Source organism: Zootoca vivipara, chromosome 5 (genome assembly GCF_963506605.1).
Source record: "Zootoca vivipara chromosome 5, rZooViv1.1, whole genome shotgun sequence".
NCBI lineage: Eukaryota > Metazoa > Chordata > Lepidosauria > Squamata > Lacertidae > Zootoca > Zootoca vivipara.
The window spans coordinates 86,553,990-86,571,876 of NC_083280.1; the positions used below are offsets into that span (position 1 = coordinate 86,553,990).

The 17,887-nt window shown below is 46.2% G+C and overlaps 1 protein-coding gene across 3 annotated transcripts in view; it reads left to right on the forward strand.

Annotated features, from left to right (window-relative positions):
* NFKB2 (nuclear factor kappa B subunit 2) overlaps positions 1-17,887 on the forward strand; it is a 41,193-nt gene that overhangs the window by 18,818 nt on the left and 4,488 nt on the right. For 2 of the 3 annotated variants that reach the window (XR_009557646.1, XM_035137516.2), the window contains exons 9-22: positions 173-277; positions 1,753-1,838; positions 3,028-3,166; positions 3,271-3,390; positions 7,038-7,247; positions 8,081-8,222; positions 9,491-9,605; positions 11,383-11,590; positions 12,892-13,061; positions 13,184-13,286; positions 15,826-16,040; positions 16,857-16,935; positions 17,491-17,663; positions 17,770-17,884. Coding sequence is in view for 2 of the 3 variants with exons in the window: in XM_035137516.2 (XP_034993407.1) it covers positions 173-277; positions 1,753-1,838; positions 3,028-3,166; positions 3,271-3,390; positions 7,038-7,247; positions 8,081-8,222; positions 9,491-9,605; positions 11,383-11,590; positions 12,892-13,061; positions 13,184-13,286; positions 15,826-16,040; positions 16,857-16,935; positions 17,491-17,663; positions 17,770-17,884 (1,980 nt within the window). In the remaining variant the exon portion in view is untranslated. The remainder of the gene's footprint in view (positions 1-172; positions 278-1,752; positions 1,839-3,027; positions 3,167-3,270; positions 3,391-7,037; positions 7,248-8,080; positions 8,223-9,490; positions 9,606-11,382; positions 11,591-12,891; positions 13,062-13,183; positions 13,287-15,825; positions 16,041-16,856; positions 16,936-17,490; positions 17,664-17,769; positions 17,885-17,887) is intronic. The other variant, XM_035137517.2, reaches the window with a different exon arrangement.

The window sequence follows — 17,887 nt, forward strand, 5'->3', positions numbered from 1 at the left end:
GTGAACCTCTAGGCACGCATGTGAACCTCCAGGCATGCCTTTGGCTTGAAATAATGTGGCTCTTGTATGGAGTCCCTTTTCTTACATTTGTACATATGATTACATACAAAAACACATCTCTCCAGGCGCCTGGATATCATTTACACAGCTCTGCATTTTCCTTGCTCTTTAGAATCCCCCGGGGCTTCCAACCTGAAGATCTCAAGAATGGACAAGACAGCTGGTTCCGTGCGAGGCGGGGATGAAGTTTACCTGCTGTGTGATAAAGTCCAGAAAGGTAAGCGCTGTCCCTTATCCCCCTTATTTTCTTACCTTTCATTTGTTGATGTTTTTGCGGAGTAGCATTCGAGGTCTTGAACATTAGGAAGCATTAGACGGGGTTACCAACAAGGTGATTTGTGATCTTATCTAGGCACCCAGGAAGCCACTGCCCCCTTGGTGGTGAGGTTATGAGGATGGTTTCTTTTGGAAGATTTTCCAGGAGCAGTGGCACACTTCTTATTTCATCTCTGCATGTTTTTGAAGGCTCAGATTGATTCTGCTGGATCTCGCTTTTACTCAGATCCATTGGGAAAGAAGCCTGTGCACATGGTCCTTTTCTGTGGGCTAGGCTGGGGGCGTTGATCTAGAGGAACAGAAGCGACCAGAAAAGGATGTCCTCACAGCATCCGTTCAAAAATCCATATGTGCCCACAGGCTTTAAAAGGTTGGAGGTACCCTGTCCAATTATGCCTGTGAGTCTTAAGAGCTTGATTCCTTAAACATTCTTCAGAAATCTGGACGGAGACCAAATTCTGACCCGGTTGTATTGGTTTCTTCTTTGTTCTCAAGACTACTTCATTTGGCTAGGATTTTCCAAATACAGATATACAGTGGTATCTCAGGTTACAGACGTTTCAGGTTACATACTCTGCTAACTCAGAAATACCGGTAGTACCTCGGGTTAAGAACTTTGCTTCAGGATGAGAACAGAAATTGTGCTGCGGCAGCACAGCAGCAGCGGGAGGCCCCATTAGCTAAAGTGGTACCTCAGGTTAAGAACAGTTTCAGGTTAAGAACGGACCTCCAGAACGAATTAAGTTCTCAACCCGAGGTACCACTGTATATGTATTTTGTTTGTGTGTGCACTTTCTTATCTGCCCTTTCATCTTAAGGGTCCAGGGGCCCCAGTTACACCCCTAGTAAATAGGATTATGAAAAGAAATTTTTTTTTGTTAGAATGGAACAGGACAACTTGTTGCGTTTCTGCCAGGCTTGCTTCAGAAGAAGCAAGTGTAGACATTGCTTTCCAAGGCAGATGGTCCCTTTGTAAATCGGTCCTCAGAGGGCTCTTCATTAGCACAAGGAGAAGGAATGAAGGAAGACCCCATGTGGCTGCGGAGGAGACTTGTGGCCTGAACATGGCTTGGGAAAGGGAGAAAATGATGCTCTAGAGCAGGCATCCCCGAACTCTGCCCTCCAGCTGTTTTGGGACTACAATTCCTATCCCTGACCATTGGTCCTGTTAGCTAGGGATGGGAGTTGTAGTCCCAAAAGAACTGGAGGGCCGAGTTAGGGGATGCCTGCTCTAGAGGGCTGGGCTGTGGTCATGTAGTGGGATTGATTGCACTGAGAATATATTTAGTGGGGGGAGAGAAAAGGCCTTAATAAATGAGACCCTGTGCTAGTTCAGATGCCTGGGACCTGAGACAGGGTGGGTTGGTGCAATGACCGGCGCTCACAAGGGAAATAACTTTTCTCTTCCTCCTCCAGATGATATTGAGGTGCGGTTTTATGAAGACGATGAGAATGGCTGGCAGGCCTTTGGGGACTTCTCCCCTACAGACGTACACAAACAGGTACCAGTTGGGTCGTGGGAGGCCTGGGTCCCACTCAAAAGATCAGTCTTGCGGAGCAAATCTCTTGTCAGCTTGAGCAATTAGATATCAAAATTGTGTAGCGTTCCATGTGGCACCAGGCTAAAAGACAGGTAAAAGACCACCAGGTTTTGTGTACATGGGAATTTAAGAATTGTAAGTGTGTGCTTGGGGTTTCATTTGCCTGGGGAAAATGCGAGGTTCTGCTACAGTATACATAGGTCCTAAGCATATTGTTGTCACCTGTTACACCTGATGTGCTTTGCAAGATCTTTGGAAAGCCTATGCCCTTTTCCTGGTTTGCTCACCTCTCGCGACCAGTGAACGCAAGCCCTGGGAAACTGGGTTTTTCTTCCGGTAAAACGTTTGCTTGGAGGGCGATAAAACTATATTCTGCATGGTTGTGTGACTTACTTTGGGTCATGAACCAGGCAACTACTTGCCCATTTTCATTGCTATTCCTGGGTGAGGTGAGTGACTTGGCAGCTGCAGGGGTTGCATGGACGAAACTGATTTCTTCAGACACATCAGTTGGGACTCCGGGCCAAGATGTGGAATATAAGCTGCAGCAGTTGTCCTAGTTGATAATCCATTTCTAGAGGTATATTTCCCTGGACGCCTCAGCTCTGTTCAATATCGTAGGCTCGTGAAATCCTGCTGAGCTATTTTGGGCACTGCATTGTGATGGTTCTCCTCCTGGCTGGCTGGTTTTTAGAAGGGTTAATACTTAACTGGGCAACGGCTGTAGCTCACTGGCTTTGTATGCAGCAGGTTCGATCCCTGGTGTCTCTAGGTAGGGCTAGAAACTTCTCTCAGATACCCTGGAAGCAGCTGCCAGTCAGTGTAAACAATACTGAACAAGACGGAGCAATGGTCTGACTCAGTGGAAGGCAGCTTCCCATATTCCTAACATTTTGCTGCTCTGCCTCATGGGAATTAATCTGCCGGGTGCTGTAAGAATATCTCTCTATCAGACCGCTGTGGGTAGGAGGGAGCCTGTCAATTTTGAGCTCACTTTTCTCTGTGTGCTTATGACATCCAACTCTGTTTTTGATTCTCCTCTAACCCACGGCAGTAGTTAAGTTCTTTACATTATGATACGTTGACTCTGAATCATTCGGAGCTGCCCCTTGGGTTGCCATTCAGGTGTTCACACTTTGTGTCCTTGCAGTACGCCATTGTGTTCCGCACGCCACCCTACCACAAGACCAAGATAGAGCGCCCGGTCACCGTGTTCCTTCAGCTGAAGCGCAAGCGAGGGGGTGACGTGAGTGACTCCAAGCAGTTTACCTACTACCCGGTGGTGGAAGGTACAGGGAGCTTGTACCAAGAAGTGTCATGCTACTTCTGTTTGTCCAGTGCCAACGCAGGGCCCCTGTCTTTGACGACTCTCCTCTTGTGTCCTTGGTTGCAGATAAGGAAGAAGTGGAGAGGAAGCGGAAGAAGACCTTGCCCCAGTTCCCTCAGCACTTTGGGGGCGGCTCGCCCATGGGTGGCGCTGGAGGTGGAGCCGGTGGATTTGGTTCTGGCGGAGGTAAACGATGCTCTTTGTTGACAGAGGCTTTGGGAGTTTGGAGTGCTGTGCTCTTAGGTGGCTTCCTAGTTTTGAGATGGAAGGCTTTTCGTTGCAATAGTTTTGGCAGCACAGTATAGACTCCAGGAGAGCCTGTAAGACTCTGGCACTGGGCAGTAGAACCCTGAGCATTTTCCACTCCTGTAGGAAGCCAATTACCCCTGGAGCGCCTTGGGTGTAGAGGCCACCTGGCCACAGGAAGCTGGGTTTTAAGCTGTCAGTTTCTAAAACGTTGATAGGCCCATCCTTTGCATGGATGTCTTGGGTGCAGTGGGTTCGGTTGTGGGTCTTTCCCCAACATCTGACATGTAAGCAGGGGCAAAGGATTTCTTTAGCTCTTCTGTGATTTGCTCACCCTCCCTTTACACCTTTTTTTCATCTGTCTGGTGCTTTTTTTAAAAAAGTAGTCTCCATTATTTAGCCCAGTGTTTCCCCAACTTGGGTCTCCAGCTGTTTTTGGACTACAGTTCCCATCATCCCTGACCACTGGTCCTGATAGCTAGGGATGATGGGAGTTGTAGTCAAAAAAAACCGCCAGAGACCCAAGTTAGGGAAACGCTGATTTAGCCTAAGCTCCTTTAGTGATAGCCTGTCGACATTCCTTCTGATTTGGTTTACACTTGTTCTGCCGGTGTAACATGTCCTTCATTTTGGAGATGGTTTCACTTCTGCAAAAAGCAGTTGCCTTGCCTTTGGATGACCATCCATCATGGATGCTTTCGTTGAGATTCCTGCCTTTCAGGGGGTTTGGGTTCAGTGACCCTTGGGGTCCCTTACAGCTTGACAGTTTGATGACTTGATGGCCAGTTTGCTTTTCTCATTCTGTGGTTCATGTGATAAACATCTTCTCTGTGTTGGCTTAGAGATAAAACAGAGGAGATGATGATGATAATAAATTATTATTATTATTATTATTATTATTATTATTATTATTATTATTTATTATTTATTATTATTATTTTATTTATACCCCACCCATCTGGCTGAGTTTCCCCAGCCACTCTGGGCGGCTCCCAATCAAGTGTTAAAAACAATACAGCATTTCCCATCCGATATGTGGTCAAAACTGTGGAAACAAAATATAAATTTTACAGCTTGTACTGTACTAAAGGAGAACGTTATGAAACTTGTATATCGCTGGTATTTAACGCCAGCAAAATTATCTAAGATGTACAGGAACCAAAACAAATGGTGTTGGAAATGCAGAACATCGGTGGGGGAATTCTTCCACATGTGGTGGGGGTGTGATAGGATAAAACAATTTTGGGATTTGGTTTATAACGAACTATTATTTTTTTTTGAAACTTACCTTTCCGAAGAAGCCCGAGGCTTTTCTGTTGGGTCTGGTCGATAATGAAATCCCAAAATCCGACTTAAGATTCTTTATGTACGCCACAGTGGCAGCTAGAATTCTTATCGCCCAGAAATGGAAAACAAGTGAAATACCATCTATCATTGAGTGGCAATCGAAGGTTGCAGAATTTATGGAATTAGCCAAACTAACACACAGAGTACGTGATTCGGATGATGTGAAGTTCCAAGCTGAATGGAGTAAATTTATAGAATATGCTAAGGGAAATTATATGGGTATGAGAGCGTTAGGGGTAGCAACATAACCTCTACAATGTTACGAATTTGATGTAAATAGAAAATACGAATTAGGATTGACAGAATTTACCACCTATGGGATGGAAGGAAGTCAAACAGTTTGGATTACTTGTAATGTGAACGACTGTTAATATCTCTATGAAAAACGAATAAAAAATTATTTAAAAAAAACAAACAAACAAACAAAAAACAATACAGCATTAAATATTAAAAACTTCCCTAAACGGGGCTGCCTTCAGATGTCTTTTAAAAATAGGATAGCTGTTTAGCTGCTTATTTCCTTGACATCTGATGCGAGGGCGTTCCACACGGTGTGCGCCACTACCAAGAAGGCCCTCTGTCTGGTTCCCTGTAACCTCACTTCTTGCAGTGAGGGAACCGCCAGAAGACCCTCAGAGGTGGACCTCAGGGTCCAGACTGAACAATGAAGGTGGAGACGCTCCTTCAGGTATACAGACTGAGGCCGTTTAGGGCTTTAAAGGTCAGCACCAACACTTTGAATTGCGCTCGGAAATGTATTGGGAGCCAATGTAGATCTCTCAGGACCGGTGTTATGTGGTCCCAGCGGCCAGGCTCCAGTCTAGCTGCCACATTCTGGATTAATTGCAGTTTCCGGGTCACCTTCAAAGGTAGCCCCACATAAAGCGCATTGCAGTAGTCCAAGTGGGAGATAACTAGAGCATCTGCATAGGTACTTTGGTGTAATGGTAAGGCAGGTTAGGACCATAAGGCCTTAAGACTATTTGTCCACCTAGCTTAGTGTTGCCTGCGGTTGCACTGACAGCAACTTGCCAGGAATTCAGGCAAGTCTCTCCCAGCCCTACCGGGAGATGCTGGTGATTGGACTTGGTGTCTAATGCATGCAAAATAGAAGCTCTAACCACTGAGCTACAGCGATTCTCTATCCCACTAAAGGGTTGAGGGAGGGGATGTTACTGTAGTTCAGTTCCACAACATTCTTTGATATGAAATGATCCTATCTCTGGCTTTAAGTGAGCCACTGCTGTTGACGGCTGTGAGCAATTCTGGACAGTTCATGAGATGGAATTGCTAAGAGAGCGTAGAGTAGTTTGCTTAATTAGGCAGAGAGAGAGAGAGAAGGCTGATCTTCCAACAGAGTTTGTTGAGGCAGTTCCAGTTCCTGCAGCAAGTGGAAACTGCTAATTACAATTTGCTTTACACCTTTCCCCGTGACTCGGGAGTTCTTTCCAAAGACAAAACCACGCACTCTTGAAGCAGGCAGTCCTCTGACAGTCATTTTTTAAATTTACTAGCTTGTCTTCAGCACAGAGAAGGAGTCTGGATAACAAGGCTATGCAGAACAAACGGCAGGCGTGTCAAATGTTGCAGAATTAGTAAGCGCTGAGCTGAGCATGCCCAGGGGGCTGGTTTCTATTTTTAAAGGAGAATATGCTGCAGATCAAGGTTTCTGGGTTGCAAAGCAGGGAGCAAAGTCTAGTCGCCGTTGACGACTAGAATACTGTACAGGCTCACAAACTCGCCTGCAGTAAACTGAACAGTGCCAGTTTCAAATGTGATATCTGAAAGTCCTCGGTTGAGCAGTGATTTTGCCAGTGTGTTTCTAGCTTGGGAGCTGTTGCTGTGTCTTTGCTCAGCTGGGGAGAAGCAGTGCAGAAGTGCAGACCTGGCTTATTGGGGCTTGACCCCCGTCTGCTTTCCAACAGCTACAATTTATGAACAGTGCGTAGGGGGCTTGCATGCTGACTGTGGGCAGGGACAAAACCGGAAGTGGGCAGGGACAAAACCTCTCCCACCCCGCTCTCTCTTTCTTCTGCTCTTCTCTTCCCTGCTTTTCCACTAGACTGCTGGGGGAGGGATGTGTTCCTTTTGCTAGAAGTCTGAAATGTTTGCCGAGGGCTCCTGAAATTTAGCCTGTGAGCACAACTGGGCTAATATAGGAACCCTCTCTCTGTGTGTGTGTGTGTGTGTGTGTGTGTGTGTGTGTGTGTGCTGTGTGTGTGTACGCCTGCCTACCCCAGCTGGGAATCCCTGGCACTCGGCAGGATACAGTCCTTGCAGCAACAGCAGCGTCTACCTCTCCGGCACCTACCCAGTGGGCAACTACCAAGGAGGGAGAGGCATCCACATGCCAGGAACTGCCAAGCCAGAAGAGGGGGAGCAGCAAACATTAGAAGATGGGAGCCGGACCTCCACAGAGGAAAAGTGCTACGCAGAACTCCTGCAGCATGGTACGTCTGTGAGACGAGTGCTGTCCAAAGTAGTCTGGGGTTAAGAGGCATTTCGGAAGCAGCTTACGTGCTGGAGAGTTCGATATATGCATATATAGAATGAAATGTACAGTGTGTAAAATGCTGCATCCACATGCAGCCATAGCCACAGTGTCCCATCTCTTCTCCTTCCTTCCCCGCTCCCCCAGGAGCCAAACCGATGGTGCTACAAGCTGTAGAACTCTGGCATGTGCACATAGCCGGGGCGGGGGCACTCTTAATCCTCCAAGCACCACTGGCCTTTTAGTTTCACACTTCCCAAAAGTTAATCTGGGATTGTCTGCTTGTAAAAGCCACGTGCTCTACCACGGACCTGTGACCTTCCCCTATTGCAGGGGCAGGGAGAACTATTTTCAGCCAGGGCGGGGCGTGTTCCTCTATCAGCATCCATTTCAGGGGGGGGGGGTTGCACACGATGACACAGGGCCAGAGGAGAAAGCGGGAAGAGAGACTGCCACCTTTTGTATCAGTAGATTGCACTGCAGCTTTGCAAAAGGCTGTTTTCTGCACACACACACACACAAGAAACATCATTGGACCCAAAGAGGACGTTCCACCCAGGCAAAAGCAGCAAGGGGGTGGAGCAGGAAGGTGAGGGTCCCAATAGGAGAGACCTGGAGGGTCGCCTCTGGACCCTGTGGCCCCCCCAACCCCCTGCCCTAGTAGGGCAAAGCTTGGCAAGGGGGGTGATGTGTCCAGGGGGATTCATGCGCACAGTGACTGAGTGCAAGAAGTACAGTTTGGCCACCGGCAGAGGGTTGCATTTACTTGGTGCCTTTTCCTTGTCCCCCTAGCTCAGGAGTGCAGCTCGTGGATGCTGATGCTCGCTCGGCGCAGCTCCCGGGCTCTTCTCGACTACGCGGTCACGGCCGACCCGCGGATACTGCTGGCTGTGCAGAGGCACCTGGCTGCCTCTCAGGACGAGAACGGAGACACGTGAGTCTGCTGCGGACGGAGCAGGGCTTATGGGGCAGGCGCTGTCTGGTGGGTGGGAGGAGGCGGGAGCAAGCAGGCTTCCTCAGAAACTCCACAATTTGGGGGACAGTTGCCCGCTTCCTGCAAGACTTCTGTTGGAGGCAAGAGTCTGAAGGGTGGTGCTAGGGAGGAGCCACAGACCCCTCTCTACCTCTTGAGATGTGGAAAAGGAAGCAAGGGCTCATGGAAAGGAATTCTGCTGCCCACTTGAATAATATATTCAGTCTCTCTCGGGGTTAGGAAACATACCCCCCCCCATCTAATGTTAATATTTTAACGGAAGGATTTCAGTTATAAAGAAAGTGATAGAGAGAAGAAAAGGGGGAAGTGAGGGTGGGGGAGAGAACAAAGGTGTGTATAAGGGACAAAAAAAACCATACAAAAATGCAATGTAGACATTCTTATATAAATTGATGTGTTATTTCTTGATATCTGATCTAAGCCCTTTAGTAAAAACTCCCAAGAAACTGCCGTTCCCTCAATATATTTGGCTAGGTTTTTAGATATTTTGATAAAAAGCTATCCCCCCTTTCTCAGTCTTTGGTTTGTGTCCATTTTTCCAGCTTTTTTCTGGAAAAACGGACACAAACCAAAGACTTAGAAAGGGGGATAGCTTTTATCAAAATACCTTAAAAAAAATTCCCCCCTTATACATTGGGAAGACTTGAAAATCTTAGTTTTCCTTTGAAATTCCTTTAAACTGTGAGAACAGCAGTTCTCACCAGATGGTGAGAACAATGGGTGCTTGTGGTGTATGTTGGTTTGTATTGTTCTTGGGTTTTATTACATATTTTGTGTTTTTTATCCTGCGTTTTTATGCTGTGAACTGCCGTGAGACCTACAGATGAAGGGCGGGGTTACATATTTAATAAATGAATATAGTAAAACAGTGAGCACAGAGCTGTAGCGGAGGGCTGACCAGAACTCTTTGTCTGGTCTTCAGCTTGTCCTCTGCTGTTCTGTAGTCCACCCATACGAAAACGTGTCCCATTTGCAATATTTAATTGCCTCCAGTAGTTTCTGGAGCAAACAGTTTTCTTCTTTGGACCGGAACGCCCCCAATGTAGGGGGAGATTTGCATCCTCCTTTGCAAATTGTAGAAGGGGGGACTTGGTGATGCACACAGACCATAGCTAGGAGTTGGACTTGCTTCTTGTCCCCTCTGCGACTGACTGCATAGTTCCCGAGAACTTCATCTTCCTGCTCTTAAGACTTGTCTATTCCCACAGGCCTTTGCACCTGGCTATCATCCATGAGCAGACAGCTGTGATTGCACAGCTGGTCCAAGTGGCAGTCAGCATCCCCAATCAGCAGATCCTCAACATCGCAAATCACTTGCAGCAGGTATGGTAGATGATGTTTCAGGGTGCAGTTTTACCCCTCCCTGGCCCCCTAAACCCTTTGTCCGCATTCCCTAGCACTGTTTGGCTTGTGTGTGTCGTGAGAGTGAGTGAGAAAGGATCTCCCTGTTTTCACTAAATCCACCCATCCTTCCAAGTTCCGATACTGCAATGCCTTTGCTCTTGGTGAGCTGTGATAGCCTTGCACGGACTCCTCCTTGGCTTTGTCTTAAGGAGGAGCTGCTGCTGAGCTTCCCGTTTCTGACAGTGAGAAATGGTTGACTCCCATACGTCCTATGCCGATAATTCAGGATTGATATGGGGGTATTTGCCCTGGCAGACTCCCCAGGGTGGGGGAGGACTGTCTCGTAGACCCGCAGATTGTCCGAGATTGTCAGCTTGCATCAAAGTGCAAGCGGCAGGACGCTGGTTCCCAGAGCACGACATGGCTGGCACTCTCCGAAGTCACTCTCAGCTGGAAATATCTGTTTGATAAAATAATTAGATTTGGACAATAAACAGACATATTCTGGACCGAAGAAGATTGAGAAAAAACCTGCAGAACTGCACAATCCCTGGTGTTTAAGCTCAGACTTCAAAGAGATTCTCATCATGGTGTTTGGATTACGGAGGTGATTGGTACATTGTTTTCTTCTTCTCAATACCTACAATAGTTTTTCTACACCAAGCCTCATTAAGAAACTTTTTTTTTGAAAAGTACAGATGGACTTCTAGTTATAATTAAGTATTCAATTGTGCTTCACTTAGACTTGAAAGACTTGATAAAGATAAAAGAAGAAACAAGATGGTGCTTGTTAATATGACACAGCACAGAAAAATGAGAGTTTCTCACTTTTTTGAGGGAAGTGGGAGATGCTTGTTGGCTTTGTAGTGACTTGAGACAATAATTTGGGACAACATACAGTGCATCTGTTTGCAGAATTTCTTCATTATGAGCTAAATGATTTATATCTGGAATACAGTTCATTTACATTGCAATATTGCAAACAGTATGCTCAACAATTTTCAAACGACAGGCTTGGACAACAGTCCTAATTGGAATAATTTAACAACATGGGAGTTGCTGCGTCATTAAACTTTAAATGATAGACTTGGACAACAGCCTGGATTGGAAGATTGAAATGAAGTCAGGAAAGGCTGCTCTGGCAAATAGACAGTTGAAAAAATACATATATACAAATAAAGCTGTATTCAATGGATGAAAGGATATATGATTTCTGACATAAATCACATAGCCAGGGATGGAGAACTTTAAAGCGTTAAGATCAGAATGTGGAAAATATGAGAGGAATAAGAAGAAGGCAGGAACAAAGATATTGGAGTTAAACTTCAAGAGGTCCAGACTATGGGAAGCCCTGAAAATTAATAATTTGGAATGTAATTTTTTTAAAAAAATAGTTTGTTTTAATTGGATTATGATTTTGATTTGATGGATATGTTAATTGGTTGTTTTTATTGGAAAATTAATAAAATGATTTTAAAAAATAAGAAGAAGAAGGAGCTGCTGCTGGACGATGCTGAATCAGCAAAACTAACCGTTAAACGAGAACTTAATGATGACTGTTTTATGGAAGAATTGGAAGCCATTTTTGCACCATTTAAAGAAACTTTATAATATGATGAAGACGTGAGCAGGATTTGAACTACGACAACAGAAAGAATGAGAGATCATTGTTTTATGGTTATGAGAGTGAAGAGTGCTTGATTCCTTGCCCCATTCTTTTGCTAGAATTAGACCCGTCTCCCCATTTTCTCCGCAGACCCCTTTGCACCTGGCTGTGATCACCCGCCAGCCCAGGGTGGCTGGGTTCTTGCTGCAGGCTGGCGCGGACCCCACTCTGCTGGATCGCTATGGCAACTCAGTAGTGCACCTGGCGCTGCAGCTGGGGGATGAGGAGATGCTGAAGACCCTCCTCTGTCACCTCGGCTCCCACACCCTCCAGCTCCTGGAAACACCTAATTATTATGGTAAGTGACGGGATAGTTTTGGAGGCTCAGGCAGGTGAGAGCTGGCTGGCTGGTTTCAGAGTGAAGGTCTCCAAGCAGCTCAAAACAAGGGGAGGGCAGTGCATAATCTGCAGGAGGTGTGCTGTCTGGGGATGGGCGATACCTGGTTTTCAACATCACAATATATCACCAGCTAAATATCATGATATTTTGATATATATATATCTGTGGTGGCAGAGAGCCTTGCTGGGCCTCCCCAGGGGGGCAGGGGGTCCTGCCCTACCTCACCATTGGCGGAGGGTGTGCCGTACTTCCCCGCAGCAGCTGAGGGCCTTGACGAGGCTCCCTGCGGCGGTGGAGGGCCTTAAAATGTAAAGAAGCAGTAGATCAAATAAAAATATTAAATAAACTTCCGTATATTATATTTAATATATTTTCAACCAATTTAAGAGTAGTTTAAGTGATTTACTAGTCAAGTTGCATCTGCTTACCCCACCCAAGAGGTCTAAGTGGAATCTGTGCACACATAAGTTCAACTAAACTTTCTTCTTCTACTTTCCTGGGAGTAAGCTTGTTTGTGAGTAGACACACATTTGCTTTCGCTGCTTACTGAAAAACAGCCTCCCCGTCATTCTCACATAGTACCCAACCTCCCAAAGGCAGCCAGCTAACTCTTCTTCCATTTCCCCCTGACACAGAAGGACTCCCCCATCCCACCAATCTCTCCCTTTTTATCGGAGGGAGGGCAAGGAAGCACACAAGCAAAAAGATAGTTTCATTTAAATTAAAAAAAAACACCCTTTTAATATGGACAGAAGCTATTTAAGGGGAACCAACAACATAAAACACCACCAGAAAATAAAAACACTTCCCCCTCTTTTTTTTTTACTGGTGAGGGGAGAAAGAAGCGCTTTCCAGTTCTTTGTTTACTTTGGCTCTTGGGGTTGCTCCTGAATTGTTAGCAGGCTCTGCATAATTAGCTGAGCTCTAAGTTGAAAGATAACTGGAAGCTGAAAGAGTTTGCTGGTTTATATGAGGGCTTATCTTCTTTCTTATTGGTTAGGAGGGAGGAGGGAGAGAGACACTGGTGCCTGCAAATTATCTGCAAAGTCTCCACCTTTTGTTCACGGGTGTATATTGCCTAGTTGAAACACTTATTTCAATACCGGTATTCAAATTCTAATGATAAGGCGATTTTATTGCACAGCCCTAGTCCTGTCCCTAGAGAGGTTTCCCAGCCGTCCTTAAAGGCAGCTTTTTGGTGCTGCATTCCCACTGTGGAGTGCAGGGAGATGACTCTCCAACCTTTGTTCCTTTGCTAGGCCTTTTCCCTGTGCACCTTGCTGTGAAGTGCAAGAATCTGGCCTGCATCGAGCTGCTTGTCGAGAAGGGAGCGGATGTGAACGCAGGCGAGCGGCAGAGTGGCCGGAGCCCTTTGCATCTCGCTGTGGAGATGGAGAACCTTAACCTGGCGACGTACCTGTTGAAGAAGGTATGCGGGGTTTGGCTGTGTGCAGTAATGGCTTCCCCATCCTCCTTCACGTATGTGGGAAGGGGTGCCTCTTTTCTGAGAGCGCTTGACAGCCTTTAATCCTGTGCCCTTCCTCTGTCCAGCTGGGAGCAGATGTGAATGGCCAGACGTCGGCTGGCAATACGCCTCTTCACCTGGCAGCAGGCATGGGTTCCCCAATCCTTACCAGGATGCTGATCAAAGCAGGTAAATCTTTTTTGTTCAACACCTTTATTGGCATATATATAAAATATAAAAACAAAGACAAAACATATAAAACATATAGGTCATTAGTATAAATAGTAACTCTACATCATACAGAAATAATGGAGAGCAGGAGGAGGGAAAGGCACACAAGGGATCCTCAGCTATCGTTGAAGGCTAGATGTATTGATTTTAATTACATAAATTCTGGACAAGTAGTGGGCCATAATTCTGGTAATTTCGGGGAAGTCATCCCTCAGCAAGAGCTGGACCACTGTTTCCTTGTTGGGGAGGGTTCCAGGTCTCATAAAGGATAAGTGGGGGCCAAAATAAAAGAAATTAGAAAGGGGACAGTCCAGAATCATGTGAGCCATAGAGTCTACCTCTTTCTGGCCACAAGGGCATAATCTATTCCAGTAAGGGATGCCTTTGAGTCTTCCGGCTAACACAGAGGATGGAAAAGCATTTAGGGGGGCCAACATAAATACTCTGCGATAAAAAGGAGATACCAGGTCATATAAATAATTAGGTATCAATCCTTGGTGCGGCGGCAGCCCCAGGAAGGCAGGCGAGCATACTAGAGGTTGGGCAGGATGAAGTTTCTGGAATTCAATATCAAGCAGTCTCCGCTTAATAAGAGTAAAGATATATGAGTCCTCATATGTCAAGAGGGAATCCACTGAAAGGCCTAGTTGCCTAAGTTTGTTGGAAATATTAGAGAACCATATAAAGCTGTGGCTATCTTTCAGAAGATAGGATATCAGGCTATCTGGATCGGTATTAAAATGAATTTTTAGCCAATATTTAAAAGTAATGATCCACCCTCTTGTCTCAAGAAGGTGTTGGCCCAATTCTGCACAGATAGCCAAGTATGGCACACATTTTGGTACTCCAAGGATTTGCCGAAAGAAGGATGATTGGAATCCTTCTACTTTGTTGTTAAAGCTGGATATCCATAAGGGGATCCTGTATAGAAGCTGGGAGGCGGATTTTGCCTTATAGGCAGCAATTGCTGCAGGTACAAATTGATTCCCACCAAGAAGATGAAAGCGCTTGATTTGTGCAACCGAGCATCTTGCTAAATTAATTGTTCTGTTGCGATGGGTCACCCATTTTAAGTTATAGTGAAAGGTGACACCCAAGTATTTATAGCATTTAACTTGCTCCATTTTTTGGGTTCCAATCGACCAATTGAATGGACACCAACTTTTAGAAAAAACAAGAATCTTTGACTTGGAGTAGTTAATTTCTAGGTGATTCACTTCACAGTAATTGGAGAATGCTTTTAAATATCTTTGTAGCCCAACTCTGGAATAGGAGAGGAGAGCAGTATCGTCTGCGTACAAGAGGGTAGGGATTGCTTTGGTATCTAATCTGGGAGGGTGGCCATTTACAGCAGATAAATGTTGTTTCATATCTTTCAAGAATAGGTTAAACAAGTGTGGAGCAAGTATACAACCTTGTTTAACCCCTTTAGTGATTGTGAAGCTGGTAGATAAATGACCATCAAGGGAAAACTTCACCTGACCTTTAGTGTTGGAATGTAGCTTTTTAATCAGAAAAAGGAGGCGGGTTTCCATCCCGGAAGTTTTCAATTTATCCCATAATAGACCTCTTGGAATTGAATCGAAAGCACACTTTAAAACGATAAAGGCCACATATAGCTTCCCCTTGTCCGATTTCGTGTATTTTTCAGCTAGGGATGCCAATAATAGACAATGGTCTACTGTCGATTTATGTTTTGTAAAGCCAATCTGTTCAGGACCAATAATTCTTTTCTTTTTCATCCAATCTAATAAGTATCTCTCTAGATGTTTTGAGTAGAGTTTACATATAGTAGATAATAACAGCAAATAACTTAACAGCAAATAACCCTCCTCTCGCTTTGCATATCTGTTTGTATTACATGCTTCCCAAAACAGCAAACACTTGAGGTTCCATCCAGCAGATGACCTGGGTCGTCTGCAGCCATAACTTTACTCACTCAAGAGGGAGAAGTTCTTACTGGGATGGGAGGTGGGGATCTTGGGACCCATTCCATTCCTCAGGAGAGGACCCTGTGCTCAGTTATAAGGTCTCTCTCTGTCATGTACACTTATTTTTGGGTGCAGTCTAGACAACAAATGTCGCGTTGGTTGGACTGGGGGGGGGGAAATGAGCTACCGTATGTAGTTGATTTCAAACGGAACATGACATTGAATAACTATCCCAGACTTTTAAAAGTTTGGGGGAAGGAGAGGGTGGGCAACAAACTGGTCCAGTGAAAGATTGGAATTCAGCACTGACAAGCAGAAATGCTTGGGCTAATGGGACAATCTCTCATCTCCTCTACCCATGCGTTGTTCTGTGCCTCCAGTGGATTTGGGTGAAGAAATGGGGGAAAGCCTGTTGCACTAGTGGGGAGTCCTTGCACTGGCTTCCACTTGCAGAAAGGGTTTGTTGAATCTGGCCCTAAAATTCCAGAACAAGGCGCAGATCAGTCTGATATACTTTGCCCTGTTTGAAGCATTATGCCAGCTGAACTCCCTGTTGAACTCCCCAGGAGCAGATGTCCTGTGTGAGAACGACGAGCCCATCTCGGCGCCCTCGTCTAACCCAGGCAGCGACGTGGAGTTGGAAGAGGAGGAGGAATGGGTCATGGAGCTGGGAGAGGCTCTGGTGAAGCCGGGTGAAGACTGCGCGGCTGAGCTGAAGAGCAAATGGCCTGACAAGCAGTGGCGGGGGCACACGCCATTGGACTTGACTTCGAGCCAGAAGGTATGTAAAGTTTTGGGGGTTCAGATTGGAACCTTGCTGCTGTAGAGCCATTCCTAGTTGTAACGTATGCAATGTTCTAGGCCAGACTTCCCCAAACGGGTCTCCAGCTGAGAGCCAGTGTGGTGTAGTGGTTAAGAGCGGTAGACTCGTAATCTGGTGAAGCGGGTTCGATTCCCCGCTCCTCCACAGGCAGCTGCTGGGTGACCTTGGGCTAGTCACACTTCTCTGAAGTCTATCAGCCTCACTCACATCACAGAGTGTTTGTTGTGGGGGAGGAAGGGAAAGGAGATTGTTAGCCAATTTGAGACTCCTTAGGGTACGGGAGTGATAAAGCGGGATATCAAATCCAAATTTTTCTTCTTTCAGCTATTGTTGGACTACAACTCGCATCATTCCCAGCTAGCAGTACCAGTGGCCAGGGATGATGGGAGTTGTAGTCCAACAGCTATAGGGAGTTGTAGTCCAGCAGCTGGGGACCCAAGTTTGGGAAACCCTATTCTGGACCAGCCTGTTTTGGGCTGCAGCTCCCATCATTCCTGGCTGTTGGTTGAGGCTTGTTGTGTTGCCGTCCCAGGTGTTGTGAGCTACCTTGTCCACCTCTGGACTATAGAGGGTCCTGCAACTAAGGCAGTTTGGATCATCGCCCACCTCCGATCATAGCTGTTTGTAGCTCTCTGCATACCCCTTTGCAACCCATGTTATGTGATGGGACGGGCCCCATCCTCATGCACTCAGTAGAAGAGGCTCCTTTTTAGCTCTCCTGATATAATCTGCTTAGGGGACAGTTAGAAATAACCAAGGCTTCTTTCCTTCCAGGTGCGGGAGATACTGCAGCAAGCATTGCTGCAGAACCCAGAAAGGGAGCCGTCTGCTGAGACTCCTGCTTCCAGGCAAGGTGAGTAAACGCTTCTGTTCTGCTTGGGGTCCTGCTGAGAAATAACCCCTGTGCATCATTTCAGATTTGGACTAGGGGGCTTTGGCCATCGATGCACATCAAATTCCAATACATATTAAAACATCTTTTCTTTTATGTTACTGACTTCAACATCCCATTTTCCATGATGTTTTTCTTCTTCCCCCCTTTGCTGAACCCTGTCTTCCCCTCTTATTTAACATAGTCGTAACACAATAATCTTTAATTGTTCTGTCACTCACAGTTCAAAACCTGCTCGCAGATTCGTCCTGTTGTAGTCTTTCTTCAAATAATCTGAAGTTGGCTTTCATTCTTCAAAGAAACAATTACCACTAAGTTCTCTTACTTTAGCTGTTAGCTTTGCTGATGCAACCTATTTCATTACTTTACTTATCCGTTCTTCTTTAGCAGGGGCTGTGGGTGCTGCTTTCCTGGTCGGGTGTGGGGAGGAGGCAATGGCTTTTGGGGCAGAGACTGGCACCTTTGTACAGGCAAGCAATTGCCTGTCATCCTCTGTCTGTGATCTCTCTCCTCCAGGGAGCATCCTGTCTCTGAATAGTGACACCCTCCGGAGTCTAGAGCAGCTTCTGAACCATGACTGCCAAGGGGCAGACTGGGCAGAGCTAGCCAAGAGACTGGGCCTCTGCAGCCTGGTGGAGACCTACAGAGGGGCAGAGTCACCCAGCAGAAGACTTCTCCTGAGCTATGAGGTTAGTAGATCCTCCTCCTGTCCCTTGCCCTCCCGCCCTCTCCTCTGTCACCTATTCCTAGCAGGTCCCCTCTGAACCCTCCATGTTTCTCTCTCTTTCTTCCCAGCTTGCCGGCGGCAGCCACAGAGGTCTGCTGGAAGCGCTTGACTCCATGGGACTGACGGAGGGAGTGAAGCTACTGCAGAGACCAGAGACGTTCGTCAAGCTACAGAGTACAGCAGGTA